The following is an 18,588-nucleotide window of genomic DNA, read 5'->3' on the forward strand; positions in this document are numbered from 1 at the left end:
AAAAAATGTATTATACAATAATCAATCAAAATGAACTTACTGGTTGTTAGAAAGGAAGATAATTTGTCAAAAATGCGCAGAATCTCGAAAGCGCCATCATCAATCACTATGTCTTTAACATGACCATCGGGTCGTTTGATTGATAGGCTGTTTGCCGATATATATATATACATAAATGGTCTTTTCTATTTTATTATTTATCATTATTATTTTTTCATCTTAATTCCTTGTGTTTTATACTTGAATTATTTCTCCCATATTTTTTCTCGTACAATAAGGGGGTAGAAAATAGTAGAAACTCCAGAAGAAAGATAACCGGACACATGTGTGGAAGAAGAGGATAAAAGATGAGTATAGAGTAGCGAAATGGTGGACAACATGGAGAGAGAGGATCTCCCCTAATAAATCAGCTTGTTCATTTTGTGTCTTGACAGAAAATGTTGGATACCCAACGAAGAAGAGACACACGCACAAGAAAAAAACCCGACTCGAGACATCTAATGGTGACCGATTGGTGTTGCTGCCCTAATGGTGGAAGGACGTCCTTCTTATCTTTTAACTAGGAAGGATACGTGCTTACATAAGAGCTCTTACACATGTCATTGTATTTTGGGAAGTTTTTACTAATTTTTTCCGGATATAGGGGGAGCTATACAACTGGTAACTATATCAGCTGGGGAATTTGGCTATTCTAAGTGAGTAGATCATTTTCAAAAGGGAACATTTCCATTCTTGCCAAATTTACTAAAAAACATGTTCCTCCGGAATGCGTTTGCTTTTACAAAAATAGAAAATAGCCCAACAGGTAGTATGTAGGAATGGAAGAAGAATATTTAAATACAAGTTTCTTGATCAACATTCAAGAAAGTTATCCACATTTGAATTTTGAAAATGTTTTGTCTTGAAAGAAAATTATTGGAACTGTTACATTTTGATTGAAATTGTGAGCTTGTCAAGTCTGAAAAAATCGGAAATTTCTACATCACCTGTTGATTCCAGAAAGTTTTAATTAGCCGAAGGAGATACCCTTATTGCCCTCTCGCCATTTACTTAAGAAACACGATCATTCTACGGTGGAATCTCCCATAACTGACACCACTGGAGGATACAATTTTGAATTACATCGACGGGACTCAATGTATCTTACTATCCATTAATGAACACTCATCGTAAGTGGGAATGGACACTTCTCGGTCCCATGGGTGTCCTTTATCGAGAGATGAAAAATACCAACGTGTATGAAAAGGTAGTATGTTTTTCCTTTTGATAGAAACGCCCAACTTCACATTGTGATTTCTACCTAAAATATTTTGGTTTGAATGATCCCGGTAGCATAATCTGACAAAACTTATCCCAAAGATTCATAAACCGTTGAATAGTGCACTTCGGAAAAAAGTGGAAATGTTCCCTTTTGCGAAAATAAGCTCCGCAAGTAATGTTTGTGATGTGAAGCCAAAAGCAGCGAGCATCGATTGAAATTGAAGTGGTGGATGGAAGAGTCTCCAAGAAATGTCATGTAGGTCTTCAAAAAAAGCCCAGCCAACCGGACATTGTGTAAATTGTCCCCGGAAAATATTGGATAAATTATCCGAGGATAATTTCCACAAACTGGAACTAATCTTAACTTTGCTATTTTACGGGAAACAATAAAATTGATCCTATGGAGTATGATCACCATCATTTCGGATTGTGCCCTCATCAATAGCCTGCTAAGAAATCCTTGCTGTTACATTGTTGCTCCAGTGCGGAAACAATTAAACAGTAGGAGTGAGAAATGCTTGAGTAGCCTTCTTATATACCCTCACGAGCCCCCTGGGACTTTGTTGTGTTTCGAAAGTTCAAGAAGCTACTAAAAGAAGGTTAGTGCTTCGTCACTATAGGTGTCGTCCTACTCATATTAGAAGCAGGGCGCTCCTTAAGAAGCATGTATGAAAACGGTGCAGGTCAATATTTAAGTAGAGAGACTGGACTATTTTTGATGATATGTTACCAGCATATGGTAGTTTGATCAAGTTCGTATCAGCGTTTCCTTTGTGTCAGTAGATTTTAATACGCAAAGGAATCAACCGTTAATTGGCTATAGACCAAATATTAAATCAACAAGACTAAAAAACACAAGCGAGGCATTTCTAAGGAACTTATTAAATTAATCCATTGAGCTACGTCATATCACAATTCCGACATGCGAACACCATATTCAAGTGTTTGGATTTGAATGTGTTCTTAACTGTAAAAGCGACCACACTCATTTAAAAATGAATATGAGGATATAAAATATCTTTTGTGAAATTTTCAACTGTTGGCTTTAGGCATGATGCACACTGGGTGTCCCGTGTTCTAATTTGGTCTAGCAAAATCCAAAGTCCTTATAAGTTGTACGAAGATTTTTGAAGTCTTTAAGGAGAAGGAGGCTTTAAAATTTTTTCTAATCTCTTCATAGAGACGTTCTTAATGTTTCATAGTTTTCTCATGAGTAAAGTAGTTAAGATTGTAGACCACTCGGAACAGAGGAACTTCAATTGCATTCACCCTGTATTTACAGCGTATTCGGTGTGAAATGCATGTACTTACCCGGCTTGGAGTTTCCTTAGCTGATCCCTTTTCCTGAGTTTGATGGCTCTGTGCCTGAGAGCGCAGATAAGAGCGAATACGACTATTGGGAAGCCGATGACGCTGGACAAGATCGGAATGACCACTGGCCGAGGATCGAGGGACACTGAAAGCAGAAAAAAAAGAAGATTATTTTATGATTAAACGGTCTAAATCGGAGGAAGCGCATCCTTTGCAGTCCGCGGGCCAGGTATGCGGTATTTCTGCCACTTGCGGGGCCCAGATATCTGTATTCAGTATATATGGTGATCATATGACCTGTATTATATGACCGTAATTTTGTTCATCCTACCTTTTCAAATATAATGTACTGATTTCCGCTTTATTTTCACAAAGAGGCTTATTTTCATTTTTGAAACGAGAATTAAGATGATGTTCATGACTTATAAATACCTTATAATACCTTTGACAGTTTTTCTAGTTGTACATCTTTGCAACTCGACAACTTAAAATACTTTAAATAATTGTTGGTACTTTAAGATTAACGGTTCTCAACCTCTCTCCTCATAATCGTGGGACTCTGTTTTAACCCTACCAAGTTGTTCTTTTTTTACTTTCCTTTTATTTTTTATACAATACACAATGCACTTTCCCCCCATATGATGGATCCTTCTACTATATACATATAAGAGCAAAAGAGAACAGGTTGGGTGAGGGTGAAAAGAGAAATCTACTTCCCTCTTATCTCTATCCTTTCTCTCTCTTATCTATACTTGTCTATTATACTGTTTTCCCTCCATTTGGTTCTTTTTCCCCTCAACTTCTTTTCCTTTCTCTAACGTGTAGTTAGGTTAAGACAAGGCCAGCGCCGTCTTAAGGCCCACCCGGCACTTCCCAGGAGCCCCGAAAGAAGCGGCTGGGCCTCATAATAATGAGAATTAGTTGAAATTTTGAGAATTTGCTAGGTAGGACCTCAGAAATATCCCTTGGCCTGGGGGGGGGGGCATGATGCTTTTAAAACAACCCTGGACAAGGTTACCATATTTATCGCTCGTTCGCCAAATGGAGATCATCCGAATTTCTCACCAGTACCTTGTAAGCGAAGGGAGTGAAGACCAAAAAAGGCTTCTGGTGAATACTCGCAATATCACCAATTTTCGCCAAATGCAGATTTTTGTCAAATGCCACCAATTTCCACCAAATGCAGTTTTTTGTCAAATGTCACCAATTTTCGCCAATGTAGATTTTTCTCAAATGTCACAAATTTTCACCAAATGCAGATTTTTGTCGAATGTCACTAATTTTCACCAAATGCAGATTTTTGTCGAATGTCACCAATCTCGCCAAACGTAGATTTTTCTCAAATGTCACCAATTTTCACCAAATGCAGATTTTTTGCCAAATGTCACTTTTTTGTCTATTTTCGCTAATTGTCACAATTTTTCGCCGAATGCCATTTTCGTCAAAAATGTCACAGATTTTCGGCAAATATTCCCTAGAGACCATAAGCCTAAAAAAATGTGTTTTTCGGGACAACTCAAACATCAAATTCGATCCTCCAAACCAGGACGTCTGGTACACTTATTCAATGCCAGCAATAAGGCGACTTCGACTGGCGTTACTCCAATACCACATACCAGTCATCTCTCACCACCAAAGACTACCAGACATCCATTTCCCATCTAGAATATTCAGGTATTCAATCTCAGGCTCAACCACTACGTAACTTCAGCCTAAAAATACCTTAAAATATTAATTTCAACTCAATATGAATAAGCTTTTCCTTTAAAATTATTATACGCAAAACATTTTTATTTATTTATTGTCATAAAAAACTAAAACATCGCATGATATGATTGGTTATGGAATATTACATCCGGTTCTTTAAGCATGACATGAATACACTTTTTTTTGCATTTTCGATCTTTCATTTTTTTTCATTTAAAAATCAAGATATTGCATTTCTTTCTTTTTCAGAACGAAATGAATTTTTGTTCCGAGGAAAACAGTTAATAATGGTGGAACAGCTTTGATTAAAATACGAAAATACGAAAAATGAATAAATAAGAAACTGTGCTCACGACGGAGAAACAAATTACGCAAAAAAAAAACTAATATCGAAAGTGATATTTACTGTCTTTTGTAACCGAACAAAAATACTGTTATTCTTGGATACAAATTGCAACGTGGGGGGAAGAATCTTGCTTGAATCTGTCATGAACAGGGGATTAAAACGATATTAGAAAAACATCTTGACGTTTTTGACTGCGTTTGCTTGAAAAAAACCCCATAAAATTCTGAAAGTTTAAAAAAATACATATTTACACGCCAAAAATTGAAATAGAGTTCATGGAATCAATTTTTAATTATTAAGTAATTAGTTATTTCTAACTAAGTATAATAAAAAATTTCTTGCCGTTTTTAATCCCCCAAAAACAAAAAAGCACAAAAAATGTCTCAATACGGGTAAGTTTAAAAATAATTTATACAGGGTGATTCAAAACTCAACGCACAATTTTTCAGGGGAGGTAAAAAACACAAAACAGAATCACATAGGAATGTATGACTGGAAATCCCCAACCTGATCGGCTGGAGGATAAACGAAGATGCAAAAATGACAAGCCAATAATGGGTGGGAAAATCCTTTATTTAGCGATACTTTACACGAGGGCAACACGCGTACAAGTCAAGTTTCCAAAGTGCTGAAAGTTCTCACCATATACGAATTCAGAGCAAAGTTGGAGAAAGGACAGAATAAATGAGGTAAAGGAGCGTTGTGTCCATTAGTTTCTGCTCTTTCATACACTTTCATAAACACTATATACATAATTCATTTGTAAAATATGCTAACAATATGCTAATACAATATAATATGCTAATACAATATAATATGCTAATACAATATAATATGCTAATACAATATAATATGCTAATACAATATAATATGCTAATACAATATAATATGCTAATACAATATAATATGCTAACAATATGCTAATACAATATAATATGCTAACAATATGCTAATACAATATAATATGCTAACAATATGCTAATACAATATAATATGCTAACAATATGCTAATACAATATAATATGCTAACAATATGCTAACAATATGCTAACAATATGCTAATACAATATAATATGCTAACAATATGCTAACAATATGCTAATACAATATAATATGCTAACAATATGCTAACAATATGCTAATACAATATAATATGCTAACAATATGCTAACAATATGCTAATACAATATAATATGCTAACAATATGCTAATACAATATAATATGCTAATACAATATAATATGCTAATACAATATAATATGCTAATATTATTCTTTAATGTCAAATACTTATTGTGAGCCCGCAGGATTATTAAATTGCTGTTAATGGTGCTCCCTGGGGTAAGATGTATTTTTTTTTACATTGTGTAAATACAGGGTGATCAACGAATAAGCCCTGATTTCAAAATTAAATATCTCTACAACAAAGATAAATAGAATTATGCGGTAAACGGTACGTTTATTTGCAAAACTGTAAGAATGTTGTACAGAAATTTCGAAAATTTAGTTTTTTTTAATTTTTTAAAATTAAAAAAAAAACAAAACAAAACTGGAGATTTTGGGGTTCCGAAAATCCTCATTTGTGTGAAGAGAAACCACTGAATTCGCCTAAAGTTTTGCATGGGCTGCGGTATGCGCCAGAGGCATTATCGGCCCCTTCTTCGTGCGAGAAACAATTACTACTGAACGTTGCATTACAATTTTGGAACAATGTCAGCACACATGGCGCATACCGCAGCCCATGCAGTAACTTTAGGCGAATGCAGTGGATTCTCTTCACACAAATGAGGATTTTCGGGACCCCAAAATCTCCAGTTTTGTTTTTCTTTTTAATTTTAAAAAATAAAAAAAAAACGAACTAAATTTTCGAAATTTCTGTACAACTTTCTTACAGTTTTGCTAATAAACGCACCGTTTACTGCATAATTCTATTGATATTTGTTGTAGAGATATTTAATTTTGAAATCAGGGCTTATTCGCTGATCACCCTGTAAATGCCCTCCGGGAAACTCCCGTATGGCGGACCATATTCACCGGCCCGGGGTAAGTAACTCACATCGACGAGGTTATTTTATGATCACTCAGTATATGTCCTATAAGAGAAGCTAAGATAGCTATTTAGTCACCAAAAGTATAAGTCGTGAGAACAGTGTAAATCGTTTTCACGGAACAAAACGATTCTTTAAGGCTGGTTCAACCCATGTAATAACACAGTTTCTGATCCTTTGTCGATTTTGTTTTCTATTGTACGATATTCTACACCGATACTTAAAATCACCCCCAAGAGACTTCACGCTTTCATAAATATCACGTGAAAGAAATGGAAAAAATAGTCCGAAAAATAATGATATAAAATCTGTGAAAAAAAAGGGAATATTTTTTCTCTTGTTCTTCAATTTCTTTCAAGTATTCGACGAAGGAGGAAATTTATTTCAGAAGATGAAAACATCTACACTGAAGAAGAAAAAAATCGATCATTATGTGTGTTTATGCGAGATATGCATATATCAGAATCTCCCCACGAGAAAATTCTGCATATCTTTAGTAACATATTTACGTTGTATACAGGATGATTACTCAATTTGCCTTGCCGCATCTCACTGGCGATCCGTTGTTCCTAGAGGTATACTTCTAATTAGAAAAAAGTTTCCAAACAACGTGTAGTACTCAGTCATTCATATTTCAAGAGGTTGGAAAAATACTGCGAGGTCCCGGGTTCGAAACCCCACCGTCGTCGCCACAGTGGTGGTCGGCTGAAGTTAGTTTTCTGTGGTTCCCAACTTCAAGGAGAGAATGCGACCCGATCTCCTCTTTAACAAGTCTCGCCACAGACAGCAACAGACCTAGAAACGGTACAAATGTAATTCAATCATAACACATCACTCACTTCATTTCTGAACTATAGATGGCAGCACTGAAAAATCAAACACAACACTACATACACACTCAGACTGTTAGGTACACACACAGTTACACTTCCGGCACAACTCACTAGGTAGTAAATCGCCAATAGACGGTGATAGACCGGAGTTGTGCTCGGTTTGAAAGAAAGACGTAATATCGAAATCGTGTTTCTTCGTGTATAAATATGTAACGAATATTGTAACTCGGGCACTTTTCCTTTTCAGCTAACATGTTCTCATAGTTAATTTTGTTCTTTTGTTGTTGTTGCAATAAACATGGAGTTAAGTTTCTCTTGAGAGTCTTTATTGCTGAGAGGGCCACGTTATATAATTATTAAAACTAAATTATTATTAAATAATTAGCTTTTTATACAGTCCCCGTGTGCCCCAAATCCTTCAGAAAACTGTTGCCCTGTCTCTCCTGATTCCAACGAAAAAATGTTCCACGTTTCTAAGAGCAGTATTCGCTGGGATATTTGAGTTCAAAACCCGGAGGGAAATGGGGGTATAACACCATAAACTAACGGGCACAACGCTTCTTTCCTTCATTTATGCTGTTGTTTCCGAACTTTTCTCCGATTTTTGAATTCACTGATAGATTAATAAAGCTCGAGTTAGGACTTACAGGACACCCTTTATAATGATATCAACAACTTTCCCCCGCTGAATCGGATATTACGATTAAACGACAACTATAAATATATCATCATCATCAACAACAACTATTTTCAATCCACTGTTGAATGAAGGTCTCCTCTAAATTTTTCCATTCTGATGCTTTAACCATCCAGTTGACTCCAGCCACTTTCCTGATCTCGTCAATCCATCTTGCATGGGGATGCCTTCTCGGACTTTTAACACCACGAGGGTACCAATCTAGAATACTTGTGGTCCGTCTGTTGTCCCGTCTTCTTGCAATATGTCCAGTCCATTTTTATTTTAAACGTTTAATTCCTTTCCATGATATTATATACCTTGGTGTGGTTCCTTATCCAAGTGATTTGTTTTCTGTCTCTTCTTATGATGCCTAGCATCACATCTTTCCATGCTCCTACTATTTGTCTGTAGCCTTTGTATCGTCTTGCTTGTGAGTGTACATGTTTCAGCTCCACAAGTCAGTGCTGGTAGCACACATTGGTTAAAAACTTTTCTTTTCAGGCACAATGGCATGTGACTCTTCATAATCACGCAGTTTTTGCCAAAAGTTCTCCATCCAATCCTGATCCTTCTGTTTATTTCATTTTATACGTTGTACATAGTGATTTCTTGTCCCAGGTATACATAGCTTTCTACTTCTTCTATCTGTGTGTTGTTGAGCAAGATTGCCCTCTTTAACGCAAAGGGGTTCAACATAACTTTAGTCTTTTGCAGATTCATTTTCAAGCCCAACTGAATACTTCCCTTTGCCAATTCTTGTATCAATTCTTCCAGTTTGTCTGGATTACTGATGATAACAACAATGTCGTCTGCAAAACGCAAATGGTTGAGAAACCATCACGGCCCGGTTTGGCTGATGTCAGAGCCCGGTGGTTGAAAAACACCGGCTCTGTATACAGAGCGTCCTTTAAGTCCTAATTTGGCTTTTACCTCATCAACCGTTCAACGTAGAGGAATGATTCAAATTTAAAAAAATGTTCAAAAAGTATTCAAAAATCACTTTGTTCATTTTTGAGAGTCAAAATACAGTGTGTCACAAAGGAAAATCTAATTTTGTCTGCATACGCCCTGTCTAAAAACCTAGTTGGAAAGTTGTTGCCCTGTCTCTCTTGAGGACAACTAAAAAAGAAATTCCACGTTTCCAAGTGCAATATTCACAGAGATATTTGAATTCCAAACCAGAGAAAAATTGGAAAAGAACAGCATAAACTAACCGATAACGCTTCTTCCCCTCGTTTATGCTGTTCTTCGCTATCTGGAGTAAATCGGGAGGAGGGGGGGGGGAAAGGCTAATTAAAACCTATCCATACTTAGAATAAGGCAACCATAAATTCTCCATTTATTTTAATTCCTTTTTTATCCCAATCCAGTTTTCTGAATACTTCTTCTAAAACAGCGGTAAAGAGTTTTGATGAGATAGTATCACCCTGTCTGACTCCTTTTCCGAGTTTAATCTTTGCTTTTCCTTTATCCAAACGAATCGTGGCAGTTGCTTTGTCATATATTTTCTTGATGATATTGATAGAAGTCTTCTCTACCCCAATTATATCTAGAGCTTTAATAACAGCAGATGTGAAGACAGAGTCAAACGCTTTCTCAAAATCAATGAAGGCCATAACACAATGGTAATGGTTGCGTAATGGTGGGTGACTTCCGACCTCCTTTCCCATAATCCTTTGTGCCCCGAAAACTCCTTCGTCAGCCATCTTGAACAAACCACTTCCGTTCAACCCACGTAACCGGTGACGACTTCCGGAAAGAAAAGGGAGATACCGGCATAAACTAAACGCCATGTAGAACGGGTTGTAGCGAAAATCCCTGTTACGGGTAACTAACTTCCCGGGATAGTTTATTGCACATATAAACGGGGCTTAAAGGCCAACTTTCCAGTGGTGATTTGCTTTGGTCACTCAATATAGTAAAACCTCTTTTAACGGACACACCTCTTTTACGGCCAAATAACAATTTCCCCCCCCCCCTTGTGTAATAAAAGCATGCATTTCATATCCCTGATTAATGGTCAACCCTCTTTTACGGCCGAATGTTTTCTTTTTTGTCCCGATGGTGACCGCAAAAGATAGATTTTACTGTGTAGACGCCACAAACCAAACTCGTATGCTAATATTGCTAAACTTGGACTCTTTTCAATAACTTGGATATTTCCATAACAATATTTCCATACCAGTATTTACTAGGCCCTCCCAAGTCATTTTTATAGCCGACATCATGACATTACGGTGAATGACCATGAAGAGTGATGATGTTGAGATTGTACTAAAATGAATAACCGACACTTAATTGTTAATTTGGCTCGCGTCCAACATGCTGAAACGGCACCATGTTTCCTCCCATGAACTACCGCCACTATGTGAAATGAAATCTCTACCATGGCAGTTTATGATTCTTCGACTTCCTTGAAATTGTTCAGAATGATTTTTCTTCCCGTTTATGAAATGTCCCGTAATTTCCAGGATTTCGTACTTTTCTCAATTTTTGGGATTTTGCGTTACTTTTCGGTACTAACGTTAGGCTTTTTGAAATAGCCTACCGTAGCTGTGGTCTTGTCACGACATCCTAAAAATCCAATGGTTCTCAAACTGTGTGCAGCAGTATCTTTGGATACTGTGATATTGTGCACAGCCGAGATGAATTGGGGATTTTTTGCTGGTTCCGCGTCACTTATTATTTTAGCCATACATGATCGACCCATGAACCCGCGGGGTTAAATGCAGCCCTCGGAGTCATCTAATGTGGCCTGTGACCGCAAACCTAATTTTCTTAATATGAACTAAGCAGCACATATCCAGATCGCCAAAGTAACTCGCGGTGCACTTCCACACCGATTGGCATCAGACACATTTCCTGATCCCTCAAGTGGCACGTGTGGCTCGGCCAGATCACTTGAGTGACCTGTGGCACATTTAAAGATGGCATCAGTGACCTGTAGTGCTGTTTCAGATCACTTAATTGGCCCGCGACACATTTCCAGATCATTTCATTGACCTATGACACATTTATAGATCACTTGATGCCTGCCGTTTGAAAAGTGACCCGCACTCTGCTTTAAGAATAGGGTTCTTAACCTATGGGTCGCAACCCTAACTTGGGTCGTAAGAGCTTCTGAGATGGGTTGTACAAATCCACTTATACAGTCAGGGATTTTTGAGCTACGGGTCATGACCCAAACTTGATTTACATGCAGTACCGTCTTAGGCAGTGCCCAGGCAATGCACAGACCGTGCCCGGGGGAGAGGGGGCCTCAAGGGAAGAAGTAGACCTCACAGAAATGAGATCTGGTTGAAATTTTCGAGAGTTAGCATGTGAATTTGCTTGGTAGGGCCTCAGAAAAATCTCTTGGCTCGGTGTCTATGATGCTCTGACTTCATGACCCTGTGTAGAAGGGCTTCTGACATGGGTCGCACAACTCCACTTACAGGCAGGGAGTCTTGAGCTATGGATCACGATCGAAACGTGATTCGCAGGGGCTTCCCAGATGAGTCTTATGAATCCATTTACAGTCTATTATAAATGCACTGCGTCACTGATTTCATTAATTTCGAAGAACAAACAGTCCTATGGGTCGCAAAGCTGATCTTGTTGATTTTGAGACGTAACTGGAAAAGATTAGGGACCGCTGAATTAGCTCATCCCAGTGAATAGATAACTCGTCCCCATGAAAAGATAAAGCTCGGGCTCGAATGCCAATCACTCATTTACCGGGTGGCAGCAACAATGTTATTCAACCTACAAATGGATATCCCATTCTCAATGTTACAATGCGCTTCTGAAACGTCTGTTGAATATCATTCGAATTGTAGATTCCACTCCGGTAAGACACGTTTGCGTCTGGCCTCCAAGGAAAGGCCTCTCTTTGAGGTCTAACCTAGACTGAAGTAAGTATAAAAGTTTCTTTGGTTTGGGGATTGACATGGTTAGGTAGCTTTGGGAGGATTCCCAATGTTTTCGTTTGCCGTTTTTGGGGGCTCGTTGTCTACCTCCCTGTTAGATGGGGCTCAGCTCTGCGGATCAGCGAGGTGCCGAATTTCTTGATCTCATGGCTGGTTGAGTCGAGAACCCTTTGTGTTGTCGAATATCTCTCGCATCATTGGAGATCAGTTGCTCAGCCACTTACACTTAACATCGTCGTGGCAATGGCAACACGGGCTAGTGTCTTCTAGTCACTGTGCCAGTTGGTGCCGGGTTTTGAGGTGGTGGGTTTACTGACCCAAAGAGCTCTGAGCCCAAATCATTTAATTCAAAACTACTCAAATGTACACATTTTAAAATACGGGATTCCGTAGCCGAGGCATTACACATCCGCTTGATGTACCGGAGAACTTTTTCCCTTGGGCTCCGTTTAGACCAGTGGTTAATGGCATTTGGAAGCCCGCGGCAAGGTTGATTTTCTCAGGTGAGTGGAAAGCCCGGTCATACACATGACTGATGGGGATATTAAGGGAAAAAGAAATAAAACGGTGAATCACTCACGGCCCGGTTTGGCTGATGTCAGAGCCCGGTGGTTGAAAAACACCGGCTCTGTATACAGAGCGTCCTTCAAGTCCTAATTTGGCTTTTACCTCATCAACCATTCAACGTGGAGGAATGATTCAAATTTAAAAAAATGTTCAAAAAGTATTCAAAAGTCACTTTGTTCATTTTTGAGAGTCAAAATACAGTGTGTCACAAAGGAAAATCTAATTTTGTATACATACGCCCTGTCTAAAAAACCTAGTTGGAAAGTTGTTGCCCTGTCTCTCTTGAGGACAACTAAAAAAGAAATTCCACGTTTCCAAGTGCAATATTCACAGAGATATTTGAATTCCAAATCAGAGAAAAATTGGAAAAGAACAGCATAAACTAACCGATAACGCTTCTTCCCCTCGTTTATGCTGTTCTTCGCTATCTGGAGTAAATCGGGAGGGGGGGGGGGAGGTTAATTGAAAAGCTATCCATACTTAGAATAAGGCAACTATAAATATTTTGTATGGGAATTGTATGTCTTGTACAAGGTGGGCAAAAAGTCCGTATAAACTTTAAAAATTCATAAAAAACCGGAAAAATAACCGAAATAAAAAACGGTTTGCAGGGTTAGCATCGCTAGGTCACGGGAATTTTTTTAAGACAGGAAAAGAAATAACTACAAAAACAGCCGATAGGTGGCACTGACGTACACAAGTCAAAGGAAAGATACGCAAATAACGAACAAAATACCTCCAAATCGTTTATTACAGCAGTATGTGTTCCACATGATCACACCGCCACAGGGGACAACAAATCGCAGGCGAGTCACAAATCCAGTAACGGCAGAGTGCAGCAGGTCCACATAAGCAATTTACAACGGTGAACTGGTAGTGGATTAGGAGGAGAGCGCAAGTTCTTATAACCGTCTCATTTGCATATTTTCACTGAAGTCACTCGTACCAGCGCCACCTATCGGCTGTTTTTTTAGTTTTTTCCTGTCTCAAAAAAAAATTCCCGCGACCTAGTGATGCTAACCCTGCAAACCGTTTTTAATTTCGGTTGTTTTAAGGTTTTTATTCATTTTTAAAATTTCTACGGACTGTTCCGGACAGTTCCGGGACAGTTCCTCTCCTGTCTACAGACAGTTCCCCGTATGTTTAAAATAAAATGATATGATTTTATTCAAACTAAAGTTATTCCATGTTCTAATTGCGACCAAAGTCCTACGGTTTGTTGTCGAATGCGATAAGTGTAGACCAGTGGGTCTTCAACGAATAACCTGCGGGACAGATTCGGCCCTCGGAGTCTTTTTGTTGTGGCCCATAAAAATATTTTCAGAAAATGGTTGAATAGATCGATAAACTATTAATTCTAGATTTGAAAGAAATAATCTCGGAATTGATGAACGAAATAAAGATTACTTCAACGGGCTTCAATGTATTTTCCTATCCATTAACGGTCAATCCCCATTACCGGACACTTTTTTTGGGTCCCAAAGGGCTTCGCTATTCAGAGGTTCTGTGGTACATAGAAATTTCATTTGTATTTGTGACGTCGAATGGTGCGATGTGATCAGATAGGGATCGTTTTCTATAAATCAGGGCTTCTCTCTATTAACCTATGGGGCCCAAACTTGGGTCATGTTAGGGCTTCCGAGATGAGTCGTACAAATCTACTTAAAGTCCAGTTATACATAAATGCACTTATTGCGTTACTGGTGTCACTAATTTCGAAAACAATATCCCATGGGAAGTTGATGTTTTTGTCTGTTTTAAGTAGCAGCTGAAAAAAGGATAAGAACCTCTGTTTTAGACCGTTATACCGGATTATTCGATCTGCCAAACAAATGGAAGTTGATTTCAACACTACACTTTACGAATAGTCAGTCGTTAGAAGTTCCACAGAGTAACGTGGACGAGTTGCACGTGTGGTTTACTAGCAGAACTGCAAGCAGGTACAACTTTGACAGCATAAATACGTTAGGGCCACGCATGTAAACACTCAATATATTCCCCATATATATACACCGATTCATTAGAAATTCCGCAGACGAATGTGTACGAGATGCATATAAGGTTAACTAGTAATACATTTCTCTAGGAAATATGACCAGCCTATCACTATTCTACAGAATACAACTGCAGTTTACAGTGACGATCCCAAAAAACAAAATTATCAAACTTCAATTTCTTTTTGAATGATTAAACAATAAGAAATCCAAAGAGAATAAATCGCAGGTATAAGAAAATTTGATTAAAAAAACTAATCTTGAAAAATATATATATATTAGCTAGAGTTTCCTCCATATTAAATTAATATCGTCTCCACAGAGAAAAATTTCATACAAATTTTTTTAATACACCTCGCGTAATTTACTGGGTAAACACTTAACACGCAAAAATACGAGAACTTTCTTATTTTATCGAGAAAATTGGAAATAAATATTTTTTATACAATTTTTTTTTTTGGAATCCTTAAGCGTTTCTTCTCTCTCCCCTTTTTTTCTCTCTCCCGATCTGTCAAGAAAACGGTAAGAAAATAGAAAAAGGTATAAAATAAAGGAAATAAATATTCTTATACAGGTGCATCACCATCTTGTTGATTGGTATCCATACTCAAGGGAATTCTCTTAGGAGAAGAATATTCCGAAGGAAAGACTTCTTCCCAAGAAATATAACGGCTCTTTCTCGTAGAGAAATTCTTCTATAATATGACTATCTTTTCTTAGAAATTTCACCTATCCAATTTACAAAATGACGAATTCAGATAAGATCCTCCCCAATTTTCTTTTTTCACGTCTCTCTCTTCAATATTATTCCTATAACACAATAAACCTTTCCCTATAACAAAAACTTATTTCTCTAGTGTTTTCTTTCAAAAATGATGATGATAATAATTAAGCGAGGCATTCCTTAATGATTTTATTCTAATCTTCTGATTGGATCCGAACAATAAAGCTTGAAGGGACTTCTCTTACATGGTATCGACTAGTAATAATTCGATTTTTATTTAATAGTGGATGATTAAATTCTCGTATCTTTGGTGATGTATCATGATGGGTTTTTATTTAATGTGCATTTCGGTTTTCTTATCAGAAATTTTTCTGGAAGTCCTCGAAGAATTTAAGAAATACGGTATATATGGAGATCTTTTTATTGGAATAGAAATTGATAACTGTATACTTGGTATAAAGTCGTGAATGTGATTATGGGTTGAAGAGAGAGAATTCCCCGCTGTTTGTTTCTGAGAATTTGAGAGAATATTTGGATTATAATCAGGATGATGTCTGTCTAATGTTAGAGAATGATCAAAAAGGCTCTATAAATGGACATGAACTACGAGAATAATGACTTTTGTACGTACATGCGTATTTGGTATTTATTCGTAACTAAAGGTTTTGGTAAGATAAGTACCGAATTTAGGGGGGGTGGGGGCCTTAACTCAGCCTTCCACTAAGATACTGAATAGAGGAGGGGGGGGGCCCTTAAATTCAACCTGCTAGGATTTAAAAAGTTGATTTTTCAAAAATGACCTTCAAAGCCTCATAAAAAGAATTAAATGAAAAAAAAAAGTTCGTGTCTTGATTCCATTAAAATGAAATAAACAAAAATGAAATGAATGAGAGCAGTGTACCACACTTCCCGCAGAGAGCAGGTACACCTTCAACATGATACTTACATAACATGATAATTCAAGCATTCACCATCATCACTCCAAAATATGGAAGACAGGTGGTGCAACCAGGAGAACTCGAAACAAGCCCAACTCTGACAACATAAATGTGTTAGATGCCACACATACACTCAGAACATACATTCCGGCTTGTGCCGATTTGTAAGAAATTCCACACTGGAATGTATTGCATGTACAGTTAGAAAGGGCAAAGTATTCCAAGAAATAAATTTTTGGAGGTGTTTTTCTCAGAACTTTGAAAGTGCTTGGAACTAATCCGTCTAATCCGTAAGAGAACAAAAACAAACTAAATTACTATACAGAATTACTGAATTTCTTTGAGAAATGTTTATTCAATTTTTGTGTTATTATAGAATATTCTTTTAATTTAGCAATGGAACGATAATAAAATTTACAAAAGAAACAGAAATGTTGAATGCAGGTTTTTGAAATTAATCTTTTGCTTAAGTTTTAAAATTATTAAATTTAAAAAAAATGATCAGAAAAACAAATTTTAGGTTAATATTTTACTGACACATTTAGTTCATATATTTCTATAAAATTTTAGCAATTTTTTATGAAGTTTTTTATTTAAATCTTACGTGCACGCTTCAAAAAACTACACTCTGAGAAAATGACTTTAAAATTCTTTTTCATGGATACGTTTCTCTCTTTTTTTTGACAAGAACCAATTTCCAATTGACGCTTAGTTTTTTGCATTTGATTTTCACAATTAGAGGAAATATTTTTAACACCATTATTATAAAATTAAATTTCTGAAGCGTTAAGGGTCCTGAAACCCTCTTAATGCTATTCGTATGCTTAACCTTGGACCCAGTGGTGTAGGTGATTTACGAGCGTGATTTGGTTCCCTTGGTCCAACATGTCTAGGTTTGAATCCCGCGGTAGCATGAATGCCTTTTGCCAGCCATTCACATTTGGCTCACGAATGTTCTTAGTATAATGAACATTGGCAAGCGAATATAATCATGATGTGATGGCTATAGTAGATGATGCACAGGGTGAATGAAAAGTTCATGACGCATTTTAAAAATTAATTGAAAATCAATCGAAATATAAAGGGACATTTCTCACACTAAAATACTTGGCATGGCAAGGAGATTTTTTTGATCAATTGAAAAAAAATCAAATAGTTAGTTCAAAATTTTACTCAAAGACAGCGCTGTGTCATGAAAAAACCTACTCGACTTTTTTAGATTAGAGATAACAATAGTCTCAGTTCATGGGCCAGATACGCGGTATTTCTGCCGTTCACAGCCAAGAAACTTGTATGTATAGAGTAACCATATCACCTGTAGTTTATAGAAAACATCCCCGAGATTTTGGTCGTCCCAACTTCTTTGCAAAATGTCCCGTTTTTTCCTTCTTGATTTTCAACGAGACGCACTTGAATTTTCGAAATCGAGAATTATAAGAATACTTTCATGAATTATAAATTATAAATTAAATAAATAATAATATAATAAAAAAAATCGAGAGAGAGAGAGAGAGAGAAAAGCAGCCCACAGCTATATCTCATATTAAAATGTACGCAAATCGTAATGAACATTTATTATGCAGCGTTTTGTGCTATGTCGAGGTTTTGGTGATGCAGCGTCATCTGTGAGTAAAATATTGAACTGTTATTTCTATTTTTAAAAAACTTTTACGGCAGAATAAGTACAATATTCAGCGCAAACCGCTTTTTCATATGCCAATTGATTGATATTTTTTATAGATTTTTAAGATGTGTTATGAAATTTTCACTCATCCTGTATATTTAAATACTCTAAGACAGTATTTTATTATATATATTTAGTTAAAATATTAATGCAAATTTCAAATTCGATTTGTAATCTATGTAATAGAATAGTACTGGTCGTTGGTCATTCAAGAAGTGATGTAACTTGGAGGATATGGTCACCCCGCCTTCAGATGCGGCGAAATTGAAATCTGCGGGCCACCAACTCATGCAATTTCGTGACGTATTAATAGAAGGAGCCAATTGGGCCCACGGGTTAAACAGGGACAAAAATAAATGGACTCATTTATTCTGAAATTATCTCTTCAATTAAGATCAAGAAAATTTTCAACTGTTCTGAAAATATTTGTCAACACTAATTCTGAAAAAGTTTTTAATTAATTACTAGTTGTTAAGATACGTTTCTTGCTTTCTTTTTAAAAGAAACAATATTTCCGATTGATTGACACATAAGTACTTGCATTTGATTTACAATAAAAGTAAATATTTTTAAAAATCATTATTGTGTGTA

General features: G+C 36.8%; 1 protein-coding gene across 1 annotated transcript in view; it reads right to left on the bottom strand.

Annotated features, from left to right (window-relative positions):
• Positions 1-18,588, bottom strand: part of LOC149086982 (uncharacterized) — a 103,714-nt gene that overhangs the window by 19,087 nt on the left and 66,039 nt on the right. Inside the window, exon 3 of the mRNA XM_089231193.1 lies at positions 2,572-2,716. Within this exon, the coding sequence (XP_089087319.1) occupies positions 2,572-2,716 (145 nt within the window). The remainder of the gene's footprint in view (positions 1-2,571; positions 2,717-18,588) is intronic.

This window comes from Pholcus phalangioides, unplaced genomic scaffold, assembly GCF_987345545.1.
Source record: "Pholcus phalangioides strain wild (caught in Gottingen) unplaced genomic scaffold, Ppha-v1.0 ptg000004l_1, whole genome shotgun sequence".
Classification (NCBI taxonomy): domain Eukaryota; kingdom Metazoa; phylum Arthropoda; class Arachnida; order Araneae; family Pholcidae; genus Pholcus; species Pholcus phalangioides.